General features: G+C 41.7%; 1 protein-coding gene across 2 annotated transcripts; it reads left to right on the top strand.

Annotated features, from left to right (window-relative positions):
• The first annotated feature begins 84 nt into the window (after positions 1 to 84).
• NRAS (NRAS proto-oncogene, GTPase) lies at positions 85 to 7093 on the top strand. Of its 2 annotated transcripts, XM_075055145.1 has the most exons (5): positions 85 to 332; positions 970 to 1148; positions 1607 to 1766; positions 2594 to 2717; positions 3399 to 7093. In XM_075055145.1, the coding sequence occupies exons 1-4, from the start codon at positions 222 to 224 to the stop codon at positions 2711 to 2713; spliced, it is 570 nt and encodes a 189-aa protein (XP_074911246.1). In that variant the 5' UTR covers positions 85 to 221; the 3' UTR covers positions 2714 to 2717; positions 3399 to 7093. The 2 variants fall into 2 exon arrangements, with proteins under 2 accessions (XP_074911246.1, XP_074911247.1); XM_075055146.1 differs by lacking the exons at positions 2594 to 2717; positions 3399 to 7093 and adding an exon at positions 1860 to 2584.
• Positions 7094 to 10396: the final 3303 nt, after the last annotated feature.

Raw genomic sequence — 10396 nt, forward strand, 5'->3', positions numbered from 1 at the left:
CCCCTCTCTTCCTTCCCCGGGGGGCGCTGCCCTCCGCCGGTGTCACGTGCCCGGAAGCGGTGGCGGCGCCGTGCGCCTCTTCCGGCGGCGGGTGATGACGGCGCGCCGGGGCCGGAAGCCGGAAGGGCTGCGGGCAGGGTGTTCCGCCTTCGCGGGAGCGGCGGGAGGGGGCTGGCGGCGGCGGGCGGCGCCGCGCTCTGCCCGAGGCCGCGGGGAGGGCGATGACCGAGTACAAGCTGGTGGTGGTGGGAGCCGGCGGCGTCGGCAAGAGCGCGCTGACCATCCAGCTCATCCAGAACCACTTCGTGGACGAGTACGACCCCACCATCGAGGTGAGCCGGCGCGGCCAGGGCCGAGCCGGCGGCGGCAGCTGCGGTGCCGCCGGCGGGGACGATCGCGGGCCGGGAGCTTTCCGGGAGCTGGGACGGGAGGCCGCTACCGGTTTTTTTTGGGGGGGGTGGGGGGGTGGGTGTTGGTTTTTTGTTTTTTTTTTTTTGTTTTGGGGTTTTTTTTTGCTTAAAAAGCCAGATGTGAGATCAGAGTGCACAGATAAGAAATTCCGGGAAAACTTGCTTGTTCTACTTCTTGCTTCCTAAAGCAGAGTGTAGGCAGCCAACAATGGCAATAAAAAAAGTGACCGCTATCTACGCAGATGGTAGATTCTAGTCGTAGTGTTGTAGTGATGGTATTTATAATGCTTATTTTCTGTCTACCAGTTAAGGAATTTATTAGGAAGAACAGGATTTTTCTTTTTTGTGAGAAAGGTTGAGGGGGCTAAGAGTAGCAGTTTAAATGCTGATTGGTTTAGATACTGGTTTTTTTTCGTTGGGGGGGCTGGGCTAGAAAAGCTCCTCTGAGTCATACTCTCCTTTTTTATTTTTATTTTTATTTTCCCTTGATAATGCATGAGGCAGAAAGTAGTAGTACAATTTTTTTCTCTAATCTAAAATTCACATGTGTATTTTGCAGGATTCGTATAGAAAGCAGGTTGTTATCGATGGAGAGACATGTTTGTTAGACATTCTGGACACTGCGGGACAGGAAGAGTATAGTGCCATGCGTGATCAGTACATGAGAACTGGGGAAGGATTCCTCTGTGTTTTTGCCATTAACAACAGTAAATCGTTTGCTGATATTAACCTTTACAGGTATGATCTGCGTCTTTACCGCAGGGAGGGAAGACTGGAAAAGGCATCAGACCCATTTGCTGTTCAACTCAGTGAAAACTAAGTAATAGGCAAATATTAAATCTCCCACTTCTTTCAGACATTTTTTCAAGTTTATCTACATTCTGCGTTAATACATTATTAGTCAGTTGAGAGTGGGGCAGTTATCTGGGTGGCTGTGCTAATCAAATGATATTTAGAGCATACAGAACATGATCTCTGAGAAAATGAAGGCAAACACACATCAGAGTGGAGTTATACAGAGACTAGAAGATGGAGTGTATGAAGTTATTAGACATACTGCTGTAGGTCAGAACCCCTGAGGTCCCGTCCAGCTTTAATATATATTTTTGTAGCACAAGGTTGTTTGAATACTGAACTAAAACAGCTTTTATATTTAGAAAATAGTTCCTAACTTTTTTTAATTTGTCTTTTTAAAGAGAACAGATCAAGAGAGTGAAAGATTCAGATGATGTGCCGATGGTGCTAGTTGGGAACAAGTGTGACTTGCCCACGAGAACAGTAGACACAAAACAGGCTCAAGAATTAGCAAAAAGTTATGGAATCCCCTTCATAGAGACATCTGCTAAAACGAGACAGGTAAAGTGCATCCATTCTTGGCCTGACTTCTTCCTGTATGCTAAACACAGAATGCTCTAACTTTTTCCTATGTACTTTTTTTCTTATCTACAGGAGTAAGCATTTTTTTTAATCCATTTGCAATTTTTAGCTTTTGATTTCCCCACTCACTCTTAGCTTGAAAGAGTTCTGGTTTTATCACTGGGCTAGGTTAGTACACAGATCACCTCAGACTTGCATTGACTTTCTTTAAAGTGGGTCATGTTCGTAAGAAGAAGAGAGTTTCATCTGCTCTTGCTGAGAAGTGGTCAGACTGTGTGGTTAGTCATCCCAGACCTGTTCAGTTTTCTTGGCTTCTTAATGAAGGCCAATTGTAAGATTTATGTTTACAGAAAGAATTTCCCAGAACAGACTAATAGACTTCTTCAGAGTTGCATTGAATATGTGGCTCTGTCCAGTCAGCCTGTGTTCTACCTACATCAGTGTGGAATGAAGCAGAAAAGGTGCAATTATTAAGCAGTAGCCAGAAAATTCTAAGAATTCTAAAACAGAGGTGGTTAGTCAAGTAGCTTGTTTCCTGCATGGGACCTCTCTACAGTTACAATTTGCCTTGTTTCTTTTAATGGCTGTTACCCTGGATGTTTGCCTCAGAGGAAGAGTTAAGAGTGTAATTGGAGAGTTTTGGACATAAGTGCTAGTTTCTTCTTATGAACTATGGGATAAGTTGGCTACTACTCTTCCTGTAGAAGTATGTCTTTCAAATATATTAAGGGATTCTGTGATGGAAAGAACAGTGATCTCAAAAGCTTCAGGAAAGAACATACTTTACCTGGATCATTTGCATTCAGGGTGTGGAAGATGCTTTTTACACACTGGTGAGAGAGATCCGGCAGTATCGGATGAAAAAACTCAACAGCAATGAAGATGGGAATCAAGGCTGCATGGGATTGTCTTGCATTGTGATGTGATAAGGTGAGCTGTAATTTAAGTTTTTCATTGGCTTCCTGTCTGTATGTCTTTCTGTTGTTGATAAGCATGGCTTAGAAGTACTAGCTGCTATAGCTGGTTTTTTCCCTATTATACAACCCATTGATACTCAGAGGTTTAGATCCTACAATTAATTACTTCTCCAAATTATTTTTTTTCCCTTCTAAGTAGATAGCAAAGCTTAAGAAAAGGAAATTCTATTCATAGCAACCTTTTGGCTCTAACCTGTGGATTTCCACTGAACTGATAATTGTGCGATTCTCTGTATCATTCTTGTCAGTGTCTCCTTCCTTTGGTAAACCATTCTGACTATTTGGAGAACGTGTAATTTCTGTCTTGTACACAAGAAACACCATAAGTAGAAAGAGGAGTGTGCACAATTCTGCAGTCACCATTTGCTGATGATTGATTGACTTCTGCACAGCTTATCTTGAGCTGTGTTCCTCTGAAATATGTGCTGTTCAAAGATTAACCAAATAAAATAATGCAAGTAATGAAATTTATGAGTTCCCCAACTGACTGAAGTTCTTTTCAACAGTTACCTAAAACGTGTTGCTCATCACTGTAAAGACAGGTAGACCAGTTCAGGACTTGTACTATGCTGTTGCATTACACATCCATCACAAAGTTGGACAGCAGCTAATTAGAGATGCCTTTCTGTTCCAGATGCCAAGAATACATGGTTCAGATGTAGCTGCTGGACAAGTCTCGATGCTACTGTATTGCGTCTCATGCTGATGCCCTGCAGTATTTTGGTGCCAGTGACCAGAATCTTGGTACCAGTTAATTAGCACAAGGTCCTTTTCTGTGCTCCATCTGAAGAGAACATCTATGGCATCTACCTCCTTGCTCAGCTAATGGAGCAGTCGCATCTCTTGGTGTACTGGGATTCTTTCCTCACTGTGTATCTGAGTTTGTTCAAGAAGAAAACCAGTCACAAGAAAAGTGAACTATAGAGACTAAATGCTGTGAAAAAGATGACACTTTACCTCTAGAGTAAAAGCTAGAAGTGATGTTTGTCCCCTTTCTGTTGGATTCTGATTTGCAGTGCTGTCAGAGGAGTGGCACTAATCATTGCTTGGCAGGTAATGTCAGAAATGGTTTTGCCACCATGAATGCTCCTGTCACATGTCAGATTGGTATCTGCTCTCTGTGCGCCCGTACAGCATATTTGCAATATCTCCTTTATGCCAGGAGTACCACTTAATTGATCCTTCTTTTTCTGTAATAAAAAGGAGATATCTTTCCTAATTTAAGTGCCTGTTTGCTAAGAAGATTTGAAGTTGTCCCCTGTTGCCTTGGGTTGAGGAAAACCTCGAGGACTGGAATTTCTTGGGACCTCATTTTCTTAAGCAGGCAAGTCTTGTGTGGGTGATCTCTTTGCCTGACAAGATACTAAAACAGGAATTTGTAGGCTGGGAGATCTAGCAGGCGCTTGTAAGACGCTTGAACTAGGGAGGGGGACATACTGCATCTGTTTTTTACTTTCTTTGTAGGTGGAACTGTTTATATTCTATATTGTTTTTCTGCAGCATTCAGATCTCTTCCTTTTCCAAGTTGGACCAAATTAGTCAGCTGTTCATTTTTAACATTAACTGCCAACATTTATGGGCAGCTTCTCAATAGTTAATCTAGTAACTGGAGGTTAGTTAGTCTGGACAGCTGTTATTCAGCTCTGTCTGTAACTTGCAAATTATTTTATTCTGAATTATTTTCTTACCACCAGACTGTAAACATAGTCTCTTCAAAACATCTCTCTGTAAAATGTAGTTGGAGAGCCTCCTTGTCAGAGGAGGAGTGTGGGATTTCAGGTTGACTGTAGTTGGTGCAGTGGTTATCACAGACTTGGTATGTCCAGACTGGGGGGAGAAGGCAATGAGCTATAACAGAAAACTGAGCTAGCTTCTGATTGCAGCATCCTTGCAAAATGAGGAAGGAAGTGAGTTCAGTGATGATTATGCAGAAGGTGTATGATATACTGATGGGAATTCTGGGTTTGTTCTAAGAGCCTCACAGTATGAGGGAATTACTGCATAAGCTGTGTGAGTTCTTCCTAGAGCAAAACATTGTCACCGCATATAATTGGGACGTACAAGTGTGGTCACTGTTGCAAAACCTACCAGTGTTCCTTGGAATACCGTGTCCTTCCCTAGTTCTTGTGCTGCTGATACTGGATTCTGTTCTTTGTGGTCAGACAATGTATCCCACAGCAAAGTTAATTCCCAGTTACTCTCTGATGGAAGAGTAATGAGCCTTCAGCCAACAGAGGGAGCGTTCAGTCAGTCTGCCGAACCAGTGTAGACAGAGAAATTGCAAGAGGCTTAATTTCGGTTTGTTCGTGTCAGATTCATACATCTTAATTTGGAGTTCTCAGTTTCAAATGGAAATTAGAAATCAGTAAATACTGAGAGAATAAATTGTTCCTTTTAATATTGCTTCCTTCACTACTTACATTCTTAATTCTCTTCTTGGAATGAAGAGGATCAATCTGCATCACATTTTCTTTATCTGTGATAATCCTTGTAAGTACTTTTTGCAATTTATTTTACCCTGATGTGACACTGATAAGAATTAAAACCACAACATTTTTACATAAAATATTATTTTCCAGCAACATACACAACAGTGGGCAGCATTATGGATAGCACTGGCTGTGACTTGAGTTGAGTTCATTTGAAGATGACCTCATGCCCGCAAGTTAAACATGACAGAATTACCATTACTGCAAGCTGTCATGTCTGTAATCAGTAAGCAGTGTTTTTCTTTTATTTGGTGCAAGAAGAGAAGTTATTTGTGAAAGCATTCTTTGAGCACTGTGGCAGGAGATGACTGTCTGCTTCTGAAGAGTTATGTGACATACTGTTGTCCACTTAATAAAATTACACGTGGAAAATGATAGCTTTTGGGATACACATCTGGTCACATAGACTCATTTTGGAAAGACAGGAATGTGGAGTTTGCAATATGTTGAATGGTGAGATCTTGTCATCCAGGTCCATGTATGGTTTTTTTGATTATTTGGGAAACTTGGGGGTTTCTTTCCTGGCAAGCAGGATTGCAGAGTTCAGAGCATAACTGCCTGCTGCCCGTGGCCATGGGAAACCTTTTGCACCTGGCATTTGATGTTTGAAGGTTGTGTGGTCAAATATGGAAAATTATATCTTTTGGATGGAGGTTCATCATAATAATTCTCTACATTGCATGGCGTGTTCTAGTTGTCATTAAAAATGTACTAGCTGTAATTCCAAAAGCTGTGAATTCTCAGAATTCTATGGGAACTGGCAAATGCATCTACTTTCTCTTCGGTGTTCGCTTTCTCTTGGGCTATATAAACTCTTAAAAGGGAAGAAGACCTGGTAAGGATAGGTCAGTATGTATTTCACCTTGGGAACCTTAGAGGGGGATGCATCAGCTTTTAGGAAGCTGCAGAGCTGACCTACACAGGTGGCAGTCCCATCTGCATTATTACAGTTTCAAATCTAGCAAGTGATACAAAATCAAGGTGTTGTACTACTAGTTGTGAGTATGAAGTAAATGGTTGTACTTTGTTTCCAGCTGCCTATATAAGAGAACCCTGATTTTGGTGGCAACAGAGAGCAAGCTGTGGAAAGACAAAACCCCAAGAACTTTTGGGAAAATTATTTAGAAGATAAGCACAGAAGTTTTTGCACAAGACAGGTCCCTGGAAAAGGTGTTTTGTAGACTTAGTCCCAATGTTGTTATTTAGAACTAACAGCACAACACCATGTTAGTGCCAAGCTAACTTTACTATCCTGACTGGGAAGAACAAGCGTAAACAACTTTGAGGTAAAATATAAAAAAAGGAGTGAAAGATCTTGTTAAAAAATTATAAGTGCCAATAACTGAAAGAAATGTTTCTGTTATTAGGGACTGAGAACAGCTGTCTAATGACATAATATAACTCTGTGGCTTGTTACTGTTAGTGTCCCCACTCCATGGTCTTGTTCAAACAACAGTGCTCAAATTTTGTTCTTATTGTCATTAGTAGGACTTTGGATAGTAACCATGATGCTTAAGCCATCATAATTTTTAGTACAGTTCAATGACTTAGAATTGGATTTGAAGCAACTTCAGGCCTATGGGGGGAAGGAGAGTAGTGGAAGTTTGAGTTACATTCTGATCCTATGTGTGTGTGGTCCTTCATTCCCCAAGCCTTGAGTGACTGTTCGTGTATAACCTCCAGGATGTTAGGGAACTGTTGGAATCTGTACTTTTTATCCAAGGGCTAATTTGTTGTTACTTTGTATAATTATTTGCTTTCGATAATGCATCTCTTTTGGTTTGAAGTAAATTATTTTGCTTCTTAAATAACTTTTTTAAAGAATAAACTTTGAATTCTTTGGTTGTTTCTTTTGTGGCAGTGATTTGGGCACGGGATCCACAACTGGCTTACAGAAAGCTAATCACAATGCCGTCTGCTTTCTCTGTGGGATCTAGGTTTACACAAATTGTCACTTCTGTAATGTGGCATGAACAGCTGTATCATATATGTTCAATATAGCATGAATAAGCAGTGAGAGTGGCTTTGAGATGTACCATAGGCTTGCTCCAGAGTCCACTTTTAATGACTTCACCAATCTCTGCCATCATGCATCTTGCATTAATGTTGAGTCTATTTGTAGTGGAGTCCCTCATAATATTTTTGCTGACTTTGCCCTTGGAAAGGATGCTTGCTAAGTCAAAAAAAGGGGGAGGGGAAATTTCTTTACTTGGTATTCCAAGAATGAAATCAGCTATAAAGTTATTGCTGTGTCCAAATCATGCTCTCTGTTAGGCTTTTCAGTTGCTTAATTCAGTCTTCTAAAATACTTCCCTGTTGGCTTTCCTCCTGCAATAAGGCATATTGTGTCGGACCACAAAATAAGTGTGTTTTAAGTGTATTTCTCCTAAGACATTGTGTCAGACCTCTGGAACCCAGAGTCCAGTCTGTTTTCTGTGCAAGGAAGAACAGACTCCTAGTAACAGGAATATAAAACTCCTTGCACTGTGTAGCTGCAGTAGTTGCTGCCTGTTCCAAAAGGAGAGATTCAGAATGTGAGTACAGATGGGTGCTTAAAAGCAAGGGTTTTCTTGGCTTATTAGGAAAGCTTTCCTCTAATATGATTGTTATCTGTAGCAATCTGTTCCGAGAAACTAGTTCACACCTTAAGGACTTAGTGACTTTTGTTGCATACTGGAACAGAGGCTGATTTAAAAAGCTCTAGAGGAATCTGTGTAGGGAATGACTAAGAGCAATGTGGGGAGAGAATAACTTGCTGAGGCTTTTCTTAGTGCAAGGTGCTGTTGGTCAAAGGCACAGCACATCAAGAAATGCCCTCGTGAGTTTCCAGACTATCCCCAATCTGTTAATACTTTTATTCTTCAGGAATTGAAACCATTTTCTAGCAAAACTTGCCCCTAGGCATCTATTTGGACAGCTGTGATACGGCTGCTCTGCTAGGCGAACTAGAGGGAGATCCTGCTAAATACCCTAACCTGCCAAATTTCTGGCATGTTTGGCCATTTTCCTTTGGCTAGACCTAGGTGGAATGAAGGCAGCTCAGAGATGAAGGGGGGGGGGAGGGGGGTGTTAAAGCCACTCTGAAGCCTCTGGGTGTGAATCAGTCAGTTTCCAGCTGAAAGAGAGTGGGAAGATGGCTTGTTTGTATTCAGTACTTCAGTTTAAAGAGGCTGTAGATCTAACTTTAGCACAGCATACCCAGGCTTTACTCATATTTCTACTGTGAACCCAACTAAGTTGACCCTGGGATTTACAAAGCTAGGGGATCAAGAGACCTCTTGAAGAAAATGACCTCTGCACCCTAAAGGTTATTTCTGGTTTCAGATGTGAATCCTAAGATCTTGATATATCCAGAAAGGTTAGGGGCAGATAGAGTACCTGTGGGAGAGCAAACAAGCAGGAGCCAGTTTTTATTGACTGTAAATGAAATAGTTAAACAATCATGCAGTGTGGAGACTCACAAAGTGGGGAGTGAGTAAGAACAAGAATAATTAAGAAACTGCAGACTGCTATCTGCATGAGAGGGGAGACCAGGTATTACAGATCAAGACTGTAACAGCATCCCAGCTCTGCCCTATTGGCTGCACCTCTGCGTGTTGCAGGGGGGGAAATCAGTTTATATTCTTGGGGAATATCTGGGAAGTGGGGCTAAACCTCCCTGAATTCTGGAGAATTTCTCAATTGTAACCCAGCATGTTTTGAAGTTGTGCACATCAAACAGTGATCTTTCAGAGAGACTTTCTGGATGCTCTGGAAGTTATCTGAGCTGGAGATGCTGTGCCATTTGACTTCACTGACTAGTTGTGCCACAAGCTTCCCATGCACCTATGGACAAAATCTATGACTTGTTATTTCTAGCTCTGTATCTTAGGCAAGTAACTTTCACTTATTGCAGCTGCCTTCTGGGACAAGGCCTTTTCATAGCTGTTCCTACAAAATATAGCACAGGAAGCCCTTACATGCATGTGTAATTCCAGACAATGTTGTCTTTTCCAGGGGTGCTAATTTTTCCGTTCCCTTCAATGTTATGACCAAAGTCAACTTTTAAATCAGCAGCAAGACTGTGCTGACTATAGCCTGAATGCTTTGCTTGACTTGTCCTGATTTCAGTGCAGTTTTTCAACTCCATCAAGAAGTGAAGTATAAACAAACAGGAAAAGACTCTGTTTCAAATCAAAACTATTGTATCCTTCTGACCTGTTTAGGCTTACCGCTTCCCATCAGGAAGCTGAGTCAGAAGCTCAGAGTTACCCTGGCAACATGCAGGGCACTACAAATTCCGGCCATTTTCTTCAGACAGGAGGTGTTTTCCAACTTCATGTGAGAGATTTGAAGTAGGTTTGAGGAGACCCTGAAGGACTGGGTACAGCCCTCAACACCCGTATGTTAGAAAGAATCTACTTAAAACAAGCCAAGAGGTACTTCCCAAACTGATACCCTGCTCTGCCAAATCCAAGACACCATGTGCAGCTTAAGGGAGGAGTTTCTTGCCACATCTTGGATTGTACTAAGTGCTGGTCTCTGTCAGGTATGCCTTGGTTATGGCTCACTGCATACAGAACTGAGAATCGCCTTACTATTGTAATACAAAGTTTTATAAAGGCAATTCCTGAAAAGCTCAGGAATAAAATATATAATTCTTTGCACTTCCCTTTTGTTTGATTCAGCTGGGAAGATGCAAGGACATCTGTGCAACTCCTGTTGCTAAAATCCAGTCTGTCAACTAGACCCGTCACTCAGGAAAAATCTTCTCTGAATAGCACAGTGGTTGGTGAGAAACTTGTGGCACATCATTTGTACCTATCCACAGCTCCTGTTCAGATGAAAACATCATCCCTGTGCCTTAGGGATTTCCTTTAAACCTTTGGTTCAGCACATAAGACATCAGTTTTAGTCTCTCTTAAAAGACTGACTTCCACAGTCCACTTTAGAAAGGTGCAGCTGTCCTGAGAAGTAGTAATCTGGCCAGACAACAGGTGAAACTCTACTAAATGTAAAATGAAAGCCTAAGGGGAAAAAAAAAAAATTAAATTTGAGCCCTGGTTTCACCTGTTTCAGTGCAAGTGCTTGTGGTTGCACTTTAAATAGTCTTACAGTTGACCTCGGTTCTCCTTTTAGAGTGGGAGAGTCTAATTACAGGGAA

The sequence above is a fragment of the Buteo buteo genome, chromosome 23 (assembly GCF_964188355.1).
Source record: "Buteo buteo chromosome 23, bButBut1.hap1.1, whole genome shotgun sequence".
In the NCBI taxonomy this organism is placed as follows: Eukaryota; Metazoa; Chordata; class Aves; order Accipitriformes; family Accipitridae; genus Buteo; species Buteo buteo.

What these genes read in the sequence shown, in the direction of transcription:
- NRAS (XM_075055145.1), top strand. Translation starts at nt 222, where the DNA reads ATGACCGAGTACAAGCTGGTGGTGGTGGGAGCCGGCGGCGTCGGCAAG. An exon ending in AGTACGACCCCACCATCGAG is followed by an intron (nt 333 to 969) that starts GTGAGCCGGCGC and finishes TGTATTTTGCAG; the next exon opens with GATTCGTATAGAAAGCAGGT. An exon ending in CATCTGCTAAAACGAGACAG is followed by an intron (nt 1,767 to 2,593) that starts GTAAAGTGCATC and finishes ATTTGCATTCAG; the next exon opens with GGTGTGGAAGATGCTTTTTA.